Source organism: Solea solea, chromosome 16 (assembly GCF_958295425.1).
Source record: "Solea solea chromosome 16, fSolSol10.1, whole genome shotgun sequence".
Classification (NCBI taxonomy): domain Eukaryota; kingdom Metazoa; phylum Chordata; class Actinopteri; order Pleuronectiformes; family Soleidae; genus Solea; species Solea solea.
Window position 1 is genome coordinate 24,715,867 of NC_081149.1, and position 19,614 is coordinate 24,735,480.

At 40.6% G+C, this 19,614-nt stretch overlaps 2 protein-coding genes across 2 annotated transcripts in view; both read left to right on the forward strand.

Annotated features, from left to right (window-relative positions):
* The first annotated feature begins 478 nt into the window (after positions 1-478).
* On the forward strand, positions 479-3,186 carry LOC131475287 (C-reactive protein-like). Its single transcript, XM_058653259.1, has 3 exons — positions 479-490; positions 1,871-2,172; positions 2,589-3,186. Exons 1-3 carry the CDS (start codon positions 479-481, stop codon positions 2,992-2,994), a joined length of 720 nt encoding a protein of 239 aa, XP_058509242.1. The 3' UTR covers positions 2,995-3,186.
* A 733-nt stretch (positions 3,187-3,919) lies between these two features.
* Positions 3,920-19,614, forward strand: part of LOC131475039 (polycomb protein suz12-B-like) — a 16,429-nt gene continuing 734 nt past the window's right edge. The window contains exons 1-16 of the mRNA XM_058652848.1: positions 3,920-4,698; positions 5,616-5,662; positions 5,767-5,831; positions 7,982-8,050; positions 8,608-8,657; positions 8,768-8,853; positions 9,256-9,502; positions 10,249-10,357; positions 11,348-11,453; positions 11,753-11,927; positions 12,760-12,848; positions 13,462-13,605; positions 14,227-14,384; positions 15,659-15,857; positions 16,362-16,441; positions 17,034-19,614. The exon at positions 17,034-19,614 is cut by the window's right edge and continues 734 nt beyond it. Coding sequence (XP_058508831.1) covers positions 4,476-4,698; positions 5,616-5,662; positions 5,767-5,831; positions 7,982-8,050; positions 8,608-8,657; positions 8,768-8,853; positions 9,256-9,502; positions 10,249-10,357; positions 11,348-11,453; positions 11,753-11,927; positions 12,760-12,848; positions 13,462-13,605; positions 14,227-14,384; positions 15,659-15,857; positions 16,362-16,441; positions 17,034-17,484 — 2,298 coding nt within the window. The 5' untranslated portion in view covers positions 3,920-4,475 and the 3' untranslated portion in view covers positions 17,485-19,614. The remainder of the gene's footprint in view (positions 4,699-5,615; positions 5,663-5,766; positions 5,832-7,981; positions 8,051-8,607; positions 8,658-8,767; positions 8,854-9,255; positions 9,503-10,248; positions 10,358-11,347; positions 11,454-11,752; positions 11,928-12,759; positions 12,849-13,461; positions 13,606-14,226; positions 14,385-15,658; positions 15,858-16,361; positions 16,442-17,033) is intronic.

The window sequence follows — 19,614 nt, forward strand, 5'->3', positions numbered from 1 at the left end:
TTAGCTCACAGGGACACAGGAGCTGCTGGTCTACTGCTGCCTCGTGTGGTCACTTTGTGTCACTGAGGTTAATCTGAACAACGAATTTCAAACACTGAAGTGACAAAATAACATATGAACTCAGTGATGGAGGCAGCAGTGGATCAACAAACTCCTGTGTGCTGTGATGTAAAATCACTGATTTTCTCTATGGGGTTTGGTGTGGGAGAGTGAGTGGTTTACAAACTTCAGTTTCCTGTTGCATGCACACTTTGCAGCTCTACTGTAGGGACAGAGGAGTGAGCCATCACATTGATTTTTCAATGGTAAAATAATATCAAAGGTGCTGTATAAAGTCTGAACCTTGAACTTTGAGCTCTTGCTTGTTCACTGAACTTTACTTTTACCAGATTAAACTGGATCATTGCATCATTATGTCTGCCCTACGGACACTAGTGTGACACAATCGAGAGTAAACAGCCATTTCACCACAGCTGTCATGGGTGATGATGTGAGTGGATAAAGGGTGGGGAGGGTGGTTGTCATGACATAAAACCCCTCTGCCGTTCAAACTTTCAGTCCCAGAGCATTCACACCAGGTAAACTGCCTCGTTATTCTCATGTAACATCTTAAATAACAATAATAATAATAATGACAATAACAATAATAATAATAACAACAATAACAACATTGTCTCACTGCAGTCTGACAACATGAGGTTTACAGCCGTCGTTTTCCTCATCGCCATCTCCGGGTTGTTAGCTGGTACGTTTGTGTCTTTTTAAGGAAAAAAGACTTTGAGGTTTTGTTCTTAAGTCATTTCAGTCAAATTGATTTAAATATACAGAATAAATGAGTCTATTAGCTAGTTCCTCATTTATTTCCATATTTAATTGTCCATGTCTGAACATATTTATTCTTTTGAGTTTTTCTTCAATCATTTATAAAAAATAATTTTTAATTTTGGCAGTGTTGGTCTTCTGTATAGGATAGCAATAAAATCCAAGACTGACCCAGAGTGTAGTGTGTGGTGTTTCGCAAAGACCACATGACTTAAAGCTCCAGTATGTAACAGAATTTGTTTGCTTTGTTCCTTCATCAGTCAATTTTATATGAATATATTGTAACAACAAAAACAGAAATCAATCAATCAAAAATGCTGAATAAATAAAAGTGAAAATAGCTTTTTTAATCACTTAAGCTTGTTTAGTTCATCATAGTTTTTCCATGTCAAAACATATGTTTATTTATTGTAATATTTTTGAGTTTTTCTTTTATCAGTCAGTCAGTCATCATCTACCGCTTTATCCTCAACCAGAGGGTCGCGGGGGGTGCTGTGCCAATCTCAGCTACATCGGGCGATAGGCGGGGTACACCCTGGACAGTTGGCCAGTCCATCGCAGGGCCACACACAGATAGAGACAAACAACCATTCACTCTCACACTCACTCCTATGGTCAATTTGGAGTGTCCAATTTACCTATCCCCACATTGCATGTTTTTGGACTGTGGGAGGAAGCCGGAGTACCCGGAGAGAACCCACGCACACACGGGGAGAACATGCAAACTCCATGCAGAAAGGCCCTTGTTCCAACCGGGGCTCGAACCCGGGTCTTCTCGCTGCAAGGCGAGAGTGCTAACCACTACACCACCGTGTGGCCCAGTTTTTCTTTTATGATTTATTAAATTCTTTTTAAAATTTTGGCAGTATTGGTCGTCCGTAGGGACATCAAATTCAAATCAATACAATCCAATAAAATAAAATAGTGTGTTGTGTAACCCGTGGTACAAGTATTGTGATAACGATGACACTGCACTTAAAGCTACAGTACGTAACTTTGGTTGATCTTGCTATCAAACCTGACTGAGGGAGTGTTTGTGTGTATTCAGCAGCAGAGCAGAGGCGGGCGGAGACAAGAAGTGCTTGTCACGTCAAAGTGCTGCAGCTTGTTGACATGTTGTTGTTTTTTTAACTGTGTCTCAGGGAGCGTCCTCATAAAGACCATGGTGTTCCAGCTGGAGACGGACACAAGCTACGTGGAGATGGTTCCTCTGAAACCGCTGAACCTCCGCGCCTTCACTCTGTGCATGCGCGTGGCCACTGAGCTGAGAGGAGAGCGTGAGGTCATACTGTTCGCGTACCGCACGGGAAACTACGACGAGCTGAACGTGTGGCGGGAACTGGACGGAAGGCACTGACAACACTACTACTACTACTGACAATACTACTACTATTAGTACTGACAATACTACTACTACTACTGACAATACTACTACTACTGACAATACTACTACTACTAGTACTGACAATTCTACTACTACTATTACTACTACTACTGACAATTCTACTACTACTATTACTACTACTACTGACAATACCACCACTACTACTACTTCTACTACTGACAATACTACTAATACTACTGACAATACAACTACTACCACTGCTGACAATACTACTACTACTTCCTCTGACATTACTACTAGTACTACCAATACTATTTTGAGATCCAACTACACAGACACTACTCCTAACCATACTGTGAACAAGTACACAATTGTCCTGTAACACGATGGCCTGACTCTTGTCCCCATGTGTTTGATTCAGATTGTCCTTCTACCTGAGTGGAGATGGTGTTATGTTTGAAGTCCCTCAGCTCGGGGCCCTGGAGACTCACCTGTGCATCACCTGGGACTCCAGATCTGGCGCAGCTGCCCTCTTCATGGATGGCAGGAAAAGCTTGACCAAGATTTACAAGAAAGGTCACACCATCCGTTCTGGAGGCAAGGTCATCGTCGGACAGGACCCAGACTCGTACCTGGGTGATTTTGAAGCCAAGCAGTGTTTCCTGGGCGAGATTGCTGACATAAACATGTGGGACTCTGTCCTACCGGCTTCCACCATCCAGGACATTTACTCAGGGAAGAGGGTGCTGAGGGGCAATGTTTTTGACTGGGAAACCATAGAGCTTAAAGTTATAGGCGAGGTCAATGTCATTACACGTGAGCTGTAGATTTCCTGGACACATTTTTGAGATTTTGTGAGCTTTAACATAAGGGCCATATCTTTAATATGGGAGAGTAAAAATTAAACCCTGAACTAACCTTTAAAGAAAGGATATTGCTGTAATTCTCTTCAATAAAAACAATTTTATGATATAATGAGTGTATCTTGTCATATAAAATACATGACGCCAAACATTTCCAGCATAGATTGTGTATTTAATGATTAACAACACTGACTTTCAGCAAGGCAAATACTGCCATCATTAAAAATAATATGGCTTTATAATAAAAAAGAAATCAAGAAAATACAGAGTGATATATCAATAAATAACAGAGATACGGAAATATATTTATTCAAACATACAGTATAAAGTGGTTTTCTTTCAAAAATGTATTTAATTTTTCTTATTTTGTCCTTCATCTGAAAACAGAAATAATACACATAAAAAAGCACTTATAAACAATAGAAGATATGATATTTGCGTGTGTGTGTCACATTGTTTGGTCCCTGACCTTATTAAGAAGAGAGAACCTCGCCATGCTCATGCTGCAGGCGGCAAATACGCTTCACAGGCCGGCCAAACACGCCCACCAATCAGAACTCTGCGTTCCACACAGGCGCACGCTGATTGGACAGAGCTGCTGGAAGGCGGGATCTTTCAACACCAGTCACAGAGGGAGACTCAACCCACATTTGTCAAGTTTTCGGTTACACCAAAAAAAACACAAGTGTATTGTCAAAATAAAAGCGCGCAGCTGATTGATGTGGTCAGTTTTTACGTGATTTACAGAGATATGTGTTAAAGGGATTATAAAGGACGTGTTCGTCACACAAAGACTGCGCGGTACGTTTGAGTGACACCTCTAGATGTTGAATCAATAAAATTATTTTGAAAATCCCAACCGGATGCAGTTCATAGGGTATAGCTTCTTGTGTCACTTTCCGCTTTTACTGTCCCGGCTTGCAAACAGGCGCCGGATGAGAAGAAGAACTGTGAAATGTGGGAAAAGTTGTGAGTTGTAAACGACCAGGAGCGACCGTCGGTTCTGGATTAACGCGGGTGTCGATTAACAGAAGCTGGAGTCGTGAAGATAGAGCGGAAAATGCTAACCAGTTAGCCCGGTTTCGCCGCTAGCTGGCTAAGGAAGTTAGCCAGTTAGCTAGCAAGCCGCGTCAGCTCGCCGGAGGCTGCGCTCTTGTTTCGCGCATTTCCAACCTGTTTTCACGTCTATGTAACAATTAAACTGGCGCTTTAACAAAACCGGAAAAACTATAATTGGTAACGGTTTAAGTCATAGAATAGGGAAACGTCTTAAATTGGCGTTTAAAATGAGGAGTCAGCGGAGTGTCTCGTGGGCGGCTGCTGTTCTTTTGTTTTGACAAAGGAAGAGGAACACAGATTTAAAAAAACAAAACGTCAGGTGGTGGTAAAAGTTTTTGGCAACTCGTTTTTTGGGGGGTGGTTATCGTGTTTTTTATGTTGTGACAATGGCTCCACATAAGCAGAGCTGCTCCGGTGGAAGTAACCACCCGGTGGGTTGTGTTCCTGGAGCAAAGACTAATGGGTTTCAGCAGCAGCAGCAGCAACAACAGCAGCAGCAGCAGTCCTCGTCTTCTTCGTCCTCGTCTTCATCTGCGGTGGCTCCAGCCAAGAAGCCAAACATGCAGCTCATTCAAGCCGACCACGAGCTGTTCCTGCAGGCCTTCGAGAGTGAGTTACCGCTGCTGCCTCATTCAAAAAAAGAAACGCAGGCACCGGTGTCTTTGGTGGTTTTAGTATTAAGTCACGTGGAAAGTTCACCTGTGGCTGGTTCAGATGTCCTCTTAAGTGTTTATCATGAGCACAGTAGTAGTGAAACACTAAAAGAAAATTTCACACCAAATGTATGAATAGGAATCAAATGATGGTGGATCTTGGACAGAAGGCTGCCACTTTTATTTTCTCTTATTCTTCCAAACAATATTGTCGCATCTCACAATGTGGCATGTTGTTTAGTAAGTTATAACCTATTTGTGGTATTTGAAAATTATTTTTCTTGGACTTTCTTAATTAATACATTAGTTGTCTGGTCAAGTCAAAGTTATCTTTTTTGTTTATCCCACAACAAGAGTTCTTAATGACAGTAATGTGTTTTCATATGTAGATGAAATTATCTTAAAGGTTTTAAAAGTGTTTGAAATGCAGTTACTGTAGGAAAAAAAGATGGGCCCAGAGTTGTGCCCAGAGGAACGGCAGAAGTGATTTTTTTCCCCAAGCCTGGAAATTACAATGTTCTGAAATATCAGATAACTTGTTTTGATTATTTAATGAAAAAAAACACTTCACTTTTGTTATTATGTTGGCTTTCTTGAATGTTCTTTTGTGTGTGTGTTATTTTGTTTTCTTTTGTTATTTCGCATGTTTGTTTTACGATGTCTCGAACTAGGACAAGCCCTTGTTTTTTTTTACTAAATTAAAGTACTAAATGCATCTATAAAAATATATATTGTTTTTACTCTTATATACAAATATAAGAGTAGAGCACTCTTGGGCTGCAACAATTAATCGCTTATTGAATTCATCAAATTAAGATGAAGATTTAAAATAAATTCCTGTGGTGATTCTTTGGCCATACCTTTTTTTTGCAGAACCAACTCAAATCTACAGGTTTCTCCGCACGAGGAACTTAATCACCGTGAGTGCTGTCTTTTCTTATAATACTCTGAGAGTCGAGGAAACGTTGTCTCACATTGCATGCCAAAGCAATAACACATTTGTTGTTTTTTTGCTACATTTCAGCCTATATTCTTGCACAGGACACTCACCTACATGTCCCACAGAAACTCAAGGAATAACACCAAAAGGTGAGAAAGACATGTTTTTTGTCCTTTCGTGATATTTTTTTGTCTTAAAAGATGTGTTGCCTCTTACTTTTTGTGTGTTGCTTTTGTTTCTACGTTTCAAAACTGCATGTTGGGTGGAGAATGTGGTGTAAAAAAAAAAGCAGTCTGCGTCTCAGAAAGAAGGTCAATTGTTACAGCGAGTGAAAGTGTAGCGACATGTCGGCTGTTGTGGGAGGGGGCAGGTGGGATCAGCTCAGATAGGAGACACATTTTCAGTTAGGCTGCTTTGCATACAGACGCTTCAGAAAAGAGAAAAGATCCCGCTGATGCGCACGACTCTGCTTGTGGTTCAGTGTGCACTGGAGGCTTGTCTTGATCGCAACTGAATTATGGTTTTATTTAATATTTAACATGGGGCTTTTTGAAAGGGAGAACAACTGCACTGGAGCAGTGGTGTTGCTGTTTTCCATCTAAGCTGTGCTCAAGGGCTGTAGCGATGAATGGCTTTTAAATCGATTTAGTCGGTTCAGTTTCTTCTTTGCACTCAAATACACTGCTGAATTTCTGGAAAATTGTTCTTTTCTTCATAAAAGGAAAACTAATTTTTCCAAGAAGGGTTTGCATCGGAAAAATAATCTCATCGTAAGAAAAAAACGATCTAACTTTGTCCTCATTAGATATTTACCAGTAACACGCTAAAACAATGGTTTACATTAAATCCAAAGTGCTCCTGGTTTTGTCTAGTTTTTGGCCTGTTTTTAAGGAAAATCGTAGTCTCAAAGTGGATGTAGATTTACAAGGTAATTTAAAGGTAGTAAACATTTGGCTCATTTCTAGTAGGGCTGTTATTGCAGTGTATTTTCCGGCTTCTTAGCTCCGTGTAACAAAGAAATTAAAATGAATTAATTTAGTAATCGGTTAGTATAGAAAAAGTTTCTGTCAAAAATGAAAAATATCTAAGTTAAACTCAGTAGAATTCATGGCTCCACGTTTTGTGGATTTTGTCGCATATAAAATACATTTTGTGTTTGTTAGTGTTGATCAGTGATCACTTTTTCTGTGCAGCCACTCACCTGTTTTTACTTAGTTCCTTTGGCTCATTAGATGTTTCCTGAGTTTGACAGAACCTAGATTTATGTGAAGGCTACTGGAACCTAATGTAGTCACAAATGCAACATGAGCCTCACATTTGTGCTTTCAAGGGTTAGTTCTTTTATTATTTTTTTTCCTAAGCATCCCTCAACACACTGTGCTTTGCTTCATTTAGCAAAGAAATCGTTTTAGATTAGATAGACAAGCGGAATTATTTTAGATTGTGGACAAAACAAGACATTTGAGAAACATCATCTTTTCCAGGTTTGACAAACACTGATCAACATTTTCGGGACCTTGATTATCCAAGAAAATAATCCACAGATTAAACGATTATGGAAATAAGCATTAGTTATTAACCATGCTCTCATAGTGTTAGTTTAGTCATAATGGGAAATCAATGACAACAGGAGGAAGCTCTGATGGCTTTAATTTAAAGATCTTAAGACTTGCCTTAAAAAAGAATCAAGTCTGATATCTTATCTTATCTCATTTGATCTTGTATAAGATTCTGAAATTAGTTTTTCGTCTAAATTCAGAAATCCCAGTTTGTCTCCGTCAGTGTTTGGGTTTCACAACTGTAGATTTAGGAGTTCCATTTCCCATTTTCTGTTGTGATTGAAGTGCATGTAGCTTGTGTTTAATGAGGCTGAGTGTTTTTAACAGTCTGTGTGCTGCTGTGTCTTGTTTTGAGAAAATGTGACCATTAAAGCTGAGTTATGGTTCATTATGTTTATATGTGAGGGCACTGAATTAATCTACTGTTGACTCTCAACCTTTGACTGGACCGGTTTTTACTCGGCACATGGTCCCCACAGTCATTTTTTTCAGGCCTGGTAATGGTTTGGAATAAGTGAATTATCAAACATGTTGTATATTATACTGTGCAGATTGTCAACTGAGTCATGGAAGTTGGGTAAAATGTTGTGGAAAGGTCATTTTTTTTATTGGTAAAAATGTGTCGGAACTCATGTTTGTGTCATGAGCTGTTAATCTGTACTTGGCTCAGTATAGGGCGCCGGCATTGCCGTGTGAGTGAGTGTGGTTTTACGTTTAACAGCTGCTGTTTTTCTGGACAGGAAAAGCTCCAAGGTCAACGATCTGCTGTTTAAAGTGGAAAAGACGAGGAGCGAGCAGGAGACTAACAGGTAAACAGTCACTCCCGTTGTTGTTGTTTTTTTAACTGTAAAAAGATCGGAAACTTAGTGAATGCATGCGTTGCGATACAGTGAAATATCACAATGTTTTGTGTGGCTTTTGAGTCACAAAGTTATCATTTTTTTTGGACTGATTTTACAAATAAACTAACTTTTTGTGGATTATCATAAAAAAATCAATTGGCGTTTTATTTTTCGGGTTTCTTTGCTCCAAAATCATTAAAATGGAATAATTTTGGTTTGTGGACAAAAAACGAGACATTTGAGAAACATCATCTCCAGGTTTGACAAACACTGATCAACATTTTCCGTCATTTTCTAAACCAAATAAATACTGGATTAATTGAGAAAAAAGCGAGCGATTAATTAATCGTGATATACGGTATTTTGATATCCAAGTATATCTTGATCAGATTTGTTCCATATCACAGCACTATTCCCTCTGTAAAATCAGAAGCTCTGGTTTTGCGTCTGCACTTGTTGAACATGTGACATTCACTTGCACATTACGTCGTCTCCTTTCATTTTGTGTCCGTCTTGCCCCTCAGCTTGGCCTCCACTCTGCAGCTCACCTTTACCGGTTTCTTCCACAAAGCTGGTAAGTTTGTCCCTCTCAGCTGCTGTCTGCGTGGCTTCGCTCGCCGGCCGTCTTTTCCTCCCTCGGCTTCAGTGCGACTGACAGCAGGTGTCGTGTTGCTGCGTTTTCAGGGAAGCCGTCTCAGGACTGTGAGAATGAGCAGAACTCTGTGTCTCTGGAGGTGCTGCTGGTCAAAGTGTGCCACAAGAAGAGGAAGGTGTGTGTGTGTGTGTGTGTTGATCATGTGGTATTAAAGCTTTTTTTGACGTGGGGGTATATGAGGTGAAAGCATTTACTTTTTCTTGATTACTAAATTAATCGGCCAATGTTTTGATTCCAATAACCAGTTTGTTTGTTCATTTTAATAAATAAAAATTAAATAAAGCCCCTTAAATGTGAATATTTTCTGGTTTCTTTGCTCCATGTAACAAAGAAATCATCATTTCCATGTTTGGTAAAGAAAAAAAAAACGATTTGTCTCTACTCGACCACATTTTCTGACATTTTATTGAGCAAACAAGTAACCGATCATGAAAGTTATCGTTTTCATTTATATTTTACTGAATGATCATCTATTACGTTTGTGTCCCTTATGTTGTTTTTCCTTCCCCCCGTCCAGGATGTGAGCTGTCCGGTGAAGCAGATTCCCGCGGGGAAGAAGCAGGTTCCTCTGAATCCGGACTCAAGCGCAGGAGTCCAGGCCAAGCCAGGGTCCGTGCCCTCGCTGCTGATCCCCAGTGGCGAGTTCGAACCCAGCAACTCTCACATGGTCAAGTCTTACTCGCTGCTGTTCAGAGTGTCGCAGCCCGGATACCCAAGGACACAAATCAACGGCCTGACCAACGGAGAGAGTCACCTCCACAGAGGTCAGCAAAGATTTAGTCCTGTCATCTTCAAGTTTGATTGTCGCCTCAAAACAGCCTAACTTTACTGTTGTCTTCTGATGAGCAAAGAGTGCATGCATGCAGAATTACTTTAAATTGTCTGTTGGCGATTGTAGGCTGGATATTTTGAACTTGAGCAGGTTTAGAGTTGGAAGCGAGTGGTCTCACTTCCAGTCTTGTATAAAGTACCTAAAAGTATCTTAACCAGAAAATGGCTTTGGTAGAAGTTGAATAAATGACATTTACTGTACTTAAGTATCAAAAGGAACGTTCTCATATAAAATGTACATTTAACTGGAAGGATGTGGGTTCAATTCCTGGCTCTTGAGCAAAGACGCTTAACCCTGTGTGAATGGGTGAAAACTGTAGTGTAAAGCAGCTTCATCAAGACTAGAGAATTTCTATATAAACACAGACCATAATACCAACTCTTCTTCTTCTGGTTTTATTTGGTAGTAAGGAGTAACAAAGAGAGTGAGAGGAAATGTAGTGGAGTAAAAGTACAAGATGCTAGAAATACTAATAACAGAGTTAAGTACAGATACGTGAATTTTGTACTTAACCACAGTAACAAATTATCTGTACTTTGTTATGTGACAATGATATTCTTCAATTAGTGACAAATGAACAGTAGAAAGTGTCTGACTTTGTGGCTGTGGATGCTCTCGACATACTAAGCTAGACGCAGTTCATCTAGAACACACCTGGTGTGTGTGTGTGTGTTTCAGATTTCACGGAGGAAGTGGTGAACAGGAAGAGGAGGAGCTCCTCTCTCAGGGAAGAGGAAGAGGAGGAAGCCACATTTGTGGCTCAGATGACAGTCTTTGATAAAAACAGGTGAAGACACACACACACACACACACACACACACACACACACACACACACACAAACAACGTCCTCAGCAGATAATCAGTCATTGATCTATTACTAGATGAATTGATCCAAAACGTGTGTATGCGTTTTTGGACCGTTTGGTCTCTGAAACGTCACTATGGGGATATATTTTATTATCAATATTATTATTATTATTTATCTTTTTTCATTATTGTGTGAGTGTTCACTTCAAAATTTGCTTTGACAAAATTAAAATGGGAAAGCACAATTGTATCGGGGCCAATAAATTATTACGTCCAATTAAAAACTGGGGATGACCGGATACGACGCTGAGTGTTGGTTATCAATCGCACACTGTTTGAAAAATCACTTCATCAGATAAAGGAAAATCGAGTCGTTTTTGTGGGCTGTTTATTTGTTTCTTAGTTGTGTGAGAATTGTGTTCTTAAAACTGCGTAAAATGGCTGTCGGTTGTAAAGGCATCAGCACAAATGTGTTGGTGACCCCTTCGTATCTTAAAAGGTGTAAAATGACCTGATTGTACTAATATCATTGGGTATTAAGGTTGTGAAATCAGGTCATAATCAGGCCTAATCAGAGCAGGTACTGCTCAATTCTAAAGCAAGGATGAGAACTTAAAGATACTTAAGAGTGTTCCCGGCAGGTAAGAGTTACATTTGTTTTTAAAGGGCTGCAACTAACTAAGATTTTCATAATTGATTAATTTGTTGATGGTGTTTTACCAAACCTCAGAATTATGATGTAATTGTAATACTTACTGTAGCAAAAATAGGAATGGAGCCAGAATTGCGCCTAGAGGAACACCAGAAGTGATGATACAGTATTTGCCACTTCAAAAAAATGTATCTTGGGCATTTCTTGGACCAAACAACTAATTCATGAATGAATTGTGTCATGTATGGTGGATGTTATGGCTTGAATTAGCTCTGGTGCAAACGGTGTTGCCATGATGTTTTGTGTTTGTGCGCAGACGTCTGCAGTTGTTGGACGGAGAATACGAGGTGTCTATGCAAGAGATGGACGAGTGTCCCGTCAGCAAGAAGAGGGCGACCTGGGAAACCATCCTGGACGGAAAGGTTTGTGCGTGAGGGAATGAGACGAGGAGGAGGAGCCAGTTTCAACAATAATCACTTACTAAATGAATTGATTCATCTTATAACCGATGAGTTTTTTTTTTTTTTGTGGCCTCGAGTTTGAAACCTCTGCATTCGACCGATATCATCACAGAATCGATGAATTGCGATATTGTCGTTATTGTGTGTTGCATAGTTTCACTTTGGGACAGCGGATATAAAGCGATACTTTCGGGAACGTGTGGTATGAAGAAATGTGTGCTCATGTCATGCGAGAGTGTTTTTTGTGACTTTCTTTGCAGCGTCTTCCTCCATTCGAGAGTTTCTCCCAGGGTCCCACGCTGCAGTTCACCTTGCGCTGGACCAACGACTCCTGCGATCACCCCACTGCGCCCGTGGCTAAACCTCTGGCCACGCGTAACTCCGAGACCAACCACGACACCAGACCCAGCAGCCTGAGAGCCACGCAAACACTGGGTGAGCGCGGCACCGTAACATGGTTACGCGTTTATGAAAAAGTTTTATTGACTCTCTGTCTCTGCTGGTACATGTCATTAATAGGGTGTTAAAATTGCTGTAATTGATCCAAGTTATCTCCATGACCTTTGAAAGGCAGGGCCTGGCCAGCCCATAGTTTTTGAATTTTCTAGATATCACAAACCGTCTAGGAGTTACGGTAATGAGATGCTTGACAAATCATGTTGTCGGCAACGCGATGGTAACAGCAGGGTGAAGTGCTTTTAAGCATATACTGGTGATTCCTCGACACAATGTACTTAAGATACTGGTGAGTTTGTCATAGCTTCTTTCGCTTTTCTAGAGGAATGTGTGACTCTCGCACACAAGCACAAAGCCCTGGTCAAATTCTGGTCACGTGTTTGTAGCTGTACTTTTTGTAGAGGCTCCAATTGGCTACGTCGTCTTATGAGTTTTATACGTTAAGCGGTCGTCACTGGTGTTTTTACAGGTCCAGTCGACTGTGAGTGAATTTTGCTTTTTAGATGGCGTGTTTGCGTTTGTCTCAAATGGCTTCTTAGACGTTGTTGTGAATGCATAAACGTCCGCTCTCTCTGAAAATGCTACGACTTCTCGGGAAAAATTGCAGAAATCGTAGGGCCCCCAATGCCATTTAATCGGCCTCTTAAATGTGTCTTTGTTATTCTATTGTTGTATTGTGGTACTTAATAATGTTATATAATGCTTATATGAGACCTGAGGGACCATGAGGGATCTTTTTTTATTGACCACATCACTAGAAAGTTGAAGATAGAGAGATGTTATCTTAATGAAATGTGTGTTCCCTCCGCAGCGCTCAAAGAAACCGTCAACGTTGACGTGCAAACCAGAAGAGAACAAATCTCAGCTGAGCCCAGACAGAAACTACGCATCTTCTACCAGGTCAGTCTCACAGTAGTATGGGTCCAGATCCAGGTTTTTATACAGTCGGCAAGGTCTGGTTATAAATACCTAAAGAAGACCTGACCCTGGACCGTCACAGTCCAGTGAAGAGGGTTTTTTTTAGGGGAATTTGGTGTTAAACATGATACAGACGTCAATCAGAATTCTTTGTTTTTCTTAACCTCACTTTTCTGTTAGAAAAGTATGTCAAACATCCACATAAAGCTGTAAACACAAACAAGATCATGTGGATTTAAGATGATCAGGATTTTATTAGGTTTGTCCAGTGACTAAAATCTCTCAAGCAGACTCGGGTCCAGCATTTCTTGGTTCTAAATGAGTCCAGGTCCCAGCTAGTGTGGTTCAGACATTTCCAGGTCTCTTCTGGATTATGTATAGATTCTCCTGCACAGTGCACTTATGTGTAATTATGACTCATAATTAAGTAGAGATCACAGAGAATGAGCTAGATCATCTTCAGGCTGAAAGAGTCTGACAGCGTAAAAACAGAAATGTTACCAGACAGAAAAGGTGACATGTGACATATAGTGGCAACATGTGTCCATTCATGTTGTTTGGCCTTTTTCACATTTTGTGTTTGTTGTCCGTGCAGTTCCAGTACAACAACAACTCTCGGCAGCAGACGGAGGCCAGAGACGACCTCCACTGTCCCTGGTGTACGCTGAACTGCAGGAAGCTCTACAGTCTGCTCAAACACCTCAAACTGTCACACTCCAGGTTCATCTTTAACTATGTGGTGAGAAACAGGGATCTGTCACGCGTGGAAAAGTGAAACATTTGAAATTAGAATGTGCTGATCAAGTGAGAAATAATTGATTTTGATAAGTTCACATGTTATGTTTTAAATAATATAGAAACCAGAAGAAATGAATTAAAAGAGATGTTTATTGTTACCACTTCAACAATATACAAATTCAAATACCCACTTAACAGAAGTCTTGCCCAATAAAAGCTATGTTAGCTTAATCCTACAATATCTTAAGACTATGTTTGTGTATTTTTTTTATTTGTTAGACGTATTATACCAACTTAAAAACGACGTTTGTTCACCACTCACTCTTCCACACCAAAGTCCATAGAGAAAATCAGTGATTTTAGCTGGCGGGGACACAGGAGCTGCTGGTCTACTGCTGCCTCGTGTGGTCAGTTTGTGTCACTGAGGTTAATCTGAACGAAGGATTTCAGACACCAAAGTGACAAAATAAGACATTTGAACTTATTGATGGAGGCAGCAGTGGATCGACAAATCCTATGTGCTGTGATGTAAAATCACTGATTTTCTCTATGGGGTTTGGTGTGACCTTTTGACAGAGTAAGGTTTCTGGTTCTCATTCACCTGGTCTGTGATCTTTGGCAGCCTCATCCCAAAGGTGCAAAGGTCGAGGTGTCGATCAACGATAGCTACGATGGCTCGTATGCAGGAAACCCTCAGGACGTCCACAACCAGCCGGGCTTCGCCTTCAGCCGGAACGGCCCCGTCAAGAGAACTGCCGTCACCCACATCCTCGTCTGCAGGTGCCCACCACGGGAATATTTACTCTCAACTTTCCACATTTAGCTTTTCCCCATAGTTAACAGTAAAAACAAGAAAAAACATGTTTAATTTTGAACCAGGCGTTGGCCTGTTACATTACATCACATTACATTACATTACATGTCATTTAGCAGACGCTTTTATCCAAAGCGACTTACAATAAGTGCATTTAAACATTTGGGTACAAATAAGAGCTAGAAGTAAGAAAGAGCTTCAAGTAAGCCAAACTATGAAGTGCTAGTCATAAGTGCGATGTATAGGTTTTTTTCTTGTTTTTTTTTTTCCGTCGTCGTCCTAGTCAAGGTAGAGTCGGAAGAAATGTGTTTTTAGTCGGCGGTGGAAGATGTGGAGGCTTTCCGCTGTCCGGGTGTCGATGGGGAGCTCGTTCCACCATTTGGGAGCTAGGACAGTCTCGAGTTCTGCGAATGCCTCTGCGATCCTCTCAGTGAGGGGGCAGCGAGCCGGTTTGCTGATGCAGAGCGGAGTGGGCGGGCTGGGGTGTAGGTTTTGATCATGTCCTGGATGTAGGCTGGACTGGATCCGTTTGTAGCATGGAACGTAAGCACTAGAGTCTTGAAGCGGATGTGAGCAGCTACAGGAAGCCAGTGAAGGGAGCGGAGGAGCGGTGTAGTGTGGTGTAGTGTTGTTTTGGTCCATATGTTTTGCAGATTTTCTTCTCAATACCATTCATTATGTAATAATTAAAATAATAATTGGCTGATTAATAAGTAATAATTAACCATTGATGATCTTTCTTTTTTAAAAAAAGGCAAATATTATCCTGATTAATTACTTAATTACTACTTTTTACTTTTAATTTAAGTAATAATAATAATAATAAATTAAATGAATACAATTACCAGATTGAGACCTTTTAATGGGTATATTATTATTATATTGTATTAACTTTTTGTAAACTTTATGTGCGTACTTTTTCAACAAAGCAGCATTAAATAAGTTGTAATATTACCATTTGAATCAGCTTTTGACACAATTATAGGACTAAATCGTCAACTAATTTACTCACCGGTTTGAGTGTTTGTTTTTTTTAAATAATTAAAACAAGTTTCACAGTTTTAGTTTCTTACATTATTTTTTTCTTTTCTTTAGTTTGTGTACAAAAACGAAACTGAAAAATTTGAGAACATCTTCGTTAATCAGTTAATCGAGGAAATAGCCGGTTATCAGAATGATTGTTTGATTGTTAGTCATAGTGGAAGATGTGAGACTTTCTCCGTTTTTGTTTTCCGTTCAGACCAAAGAGGATGAAGCCGAGTCTGTCCGAGTTTCTGGAGCCAGAGGACAGCGAACGTGAGCAGCAGAGGACGTACATCAGCGGACACAACCGCCTCTACTTCCGCAGTGACAGCTGCGTGCCACTGCGGTCGCAGGAGTTGGAGGTGGACAGCGAGGACGAGAAGGACCCCGACTGGCTGAAAGAGAAAACTGTCAAGGTGAATCAGGGTTTGTGTATCCCGTGTAGGTTTATCAACGCTCCCGTAGACCTTCTTGTTGAACGGGAAAGTAACTAAGGGTTCCCACTTTCTGTCCCTGTGTGGAACTTCTGATATTTTCAATCGTAATTGGCTGTGGTTTAACCTGCAGCTGCTGACGTCACCCTGTAGAACTTACTGGTGTTTCATAGCGTAGACACTTCTTTTGTAGGTTTATTAAAACAAACATAAAACATTCCCAATTCCATTAAAGTCTTTTGCTTAAACCAACTGTTGTATCAACCCCCTACTACACAAACAACATGTGTTTTTCTATGGGTCATATTGTCTGTCAAAGTTGTCGTCCTGCTGCGTAAGGCCTCTCAAGTACTTACTGGAAATGACAAAACCAGAAGTTTCTCACAAAAATAACGTCCACTTATAAAAATAAGGTCGACAGAAGGCGTGTTTCAAAAAATAATGTACCATGAATCCGTCGTAAGTCTAGACCTCTCTCGCCCGCAGCAAATCGAGGAGTTCACAGACGTCAACGAAGGCGAGAAGGAGATCATGAAGCTGTGGAACCTGCACGCCATGAAGCACGGGTGAGTGTGAAGCACATTTCCAAGCAAATCCATTCACAAAATCCTACTGTGGATTTTTCTGTTGCCTGATAAATGCCTATGTCTTATTTACAATGTCTTAAAGTGCATCTGCACTGCTAGATCTCTGCGTGCAGTCCTCTCCCATTCCCCCTCTGTCCATCTCTCAGCCCACTTCTTGGCATTTTTGAAAATCAGGCATGAGGCAGAGTTAGTTTCAGACTGAGAGGCTGAGACGTCTTTATCTCACTGTTAGAGATAAAGTGATTTTAGCTCACAGGGACACAGAAGCTGTCGGCCTCGTGTGGTCACTTTGTGTCACTGACATAAATCTGAACAAAGAAATTCAAACACTGAAGTCACAAAATTAGCACATTTAAACTTGCAGATGGAGGCAGCAGTGGATCAACAACTCCTGTGTGCTGTGATGTTAAAATCACTGATTTTCTTTTCACTGACTTTGGTGTGGGAGAGTGAGTGGTTTACAAACTTCAGTTTCCTGTCGGAAAAGTCTGTGTAACAGTGACGTCCACATGTTATAAAGGTATCGTAGACTTTAGCTGACGTTGTACTGACTCTTCTGTCCTCCGTCCAGCTTCATCGCTGACAACCAGATGAACGAGGCCTGTCTTCAGTTCGCCGAACACTACGGCGCTCACATCGTCAAACACGACCTGTGCCGCAACTTCCTGCTGCACCTGGTCAGCATGCACGACTTCAACCTGGTCAGCACGCTGACCATCGACCAGGCCATGGCACGACTCCGCCTCCTCCAGAAACAGGCTGTGCTTAGGGCCGCAGACGGGGAGGAGCAGGAGGAAGATGAGGAAGAGGAAGAGGAGGACTGGGAGACAGCTGTGGAGTCCCAGCCGGAGCTGGATCCCGATCCTGAACCGTGTGAGTATAAACCCTGTAGTGAGATGAGAAATAACCGCCTGGAAAGCGGAGACGGCCACCACTGCCAGCTGCAGCAGCAGCAGCAGCAGCAGCAGCAGGAAGAGGAGGAAGAAGAAGTAGAGGAAGAGGAGGAGGAGGAGGAGCTGTGACAGAATGGACGTTTCAGTCAGAGCCACAAAGATCCCAAACAAACAGAATCAAAAACACACAACGGTCACTGCAGGGTCAGAAACAAGACGAACTTTTCATCACAAAAGTCGTTCCCACGTTTGAAACCGAAAACAAGCTTCGGCTTCAGATGACTTGTGAAAGCGAGGACCTGAGGAAACTGTGAAGTGGAGCTCAGGCCTCAGTCTGGAATGGGAATTTGTCGACAAATTTCATGAAGAAGCCGATTTGTTGTTTTTTTTCAATTGACAGTTTTTCATCAAACAGAAGGAACTATTTTCTACAGTGGATTCACAAAACCTTTGTTACTGTCGTAATCATTTAAACCAGCAGGGCGTGTGTGTGTGTCTGTGTCTGTGTGGCTGAGCATGCACTGTTGTAACTATGACACCTTTTCATTCCACCACTCAAGAATATTGAAAGTCATAATTTCCAGGTTTGAGAAACAACATTTTATGATCCAAACTACTTTTCAAGGAAAAAAAATAATTCTAATTTGGTCTGAAATGCAGATGCTGTTGCACCAAAGCTTTGCCTAAAAATAAAAATGATGTCACAAGTCGAATCACATTTGCGATATCTGGCAGGAGAATTCAAGCCGAAATCTGTTACTGTTGAGACGGAGATGAACACATGAATTCCGTGAGTAAAATCGCTTTACACTTCGAGTTTTTCTTACGTTGTTGGTTTGTTTTTTAGCTTTTAGTTTGTTTTTCAGAAAAAAAGAAACAAAAACGTAAAAACACGTTGGTCAGGATATCGCCTGATGCCAGAAGATCAGAAGAACTAAGTTGTGACTTTCTAGCTCCACCAAAGGTGTGTGTGTGTGTGTGTGTGTGCGTGTGCGTGTGCGTGTGTGTGTGTGTGTGTGTCTCACATCAGACATCAACTCTGGGTCCAAAAAACGTCCCGTCACTGTCGCGGTTTATCCCACGTCCAGTCTGACGCAGTTTCAACTGTTTGGGGAAGAGGAGGCAGGTACTGTCTGAACGGTTTCACATTTAAAGGGATAGTTTTAGTTTTTTAGTGCTGTGTGAGATGCTGACACTTCAAAATAACCTGAACTGTCCCTTTAAACCTTCAAACCAGGTGCTACTTCCTAAAACTGCTGCTTTTTGTAATACCAACCTTCAAGTTCATCTATTCATTTACATTGTCATCACCAATGTGTCTGAGGCCACACCTCCATTGGAGGCGGAGCCTGAAACGGCACCAATATAAACTGGAGCGGGTTTGGTTTATTTTCCATTGTCACCTGTTGTTGGGTTTTTTTTGTATATAAATCGTTGTGAAACTTTATGTAATAAATTAGCTTTAAAATTTGGTCGTTTGGAAACCTGAACATCCACAAGGATTTTTTTTTTTTTATTTTAAAGACAGAAGGAGACAGATTTGCTGCAGATTCCTCTGAAAAATATTCCTTCCTCGTTTTGTTTGACTATGGGCAAACAATACATTTGTGAAATAAAAAAAAAAGTGAGAATTTTGCGAAAAAGCTGACCAATAGTCAAGACTAAACCAATACTGATGACCATAATATCTATTTGCGTTCCATTTACATCAGAGTGACTTCACCTGTGACTGCGTTATTGTGATTGTTATGGTTTTATAAGAATGTAACGGTGTGTTTATGCAGACGATGTGACAACGCCATGGTAACGAACGTTTTTCATCACCTATTTATGACAAACGTAACATAACAGCAGTTGTCAATGTGGGACGATATAAAAAGGTCACATGATTATTTTTGACCGAATCAAATGAGTCAGGAATTTATAAGAAAAAAAAATCGGCTTTAAACTTAATATTCAAAAATGGGTCAAATCTTTTTTCTTACATGCGTACAAATGTTTGAAAATTTTCTTTAAATCTTTTCGACGCCAAGGGGTAAATGTTACAAAAAAACCTCTCTCACGTTACCAAGAAAAAAATAAAATACTGTTATGTTGCAAAAACTTATTAGTGTCATAAAAAACTTGAACTTCCTATCTGAAACTGACGGGAACCTTTTGTCGGAACTGTACCTTGACAATGTTTCTGTATATGCTAGCATCTCCTGAAAGTTTACAGAGTTAACAGAATTGCGAATTATAACATTTTTCCGATAATTG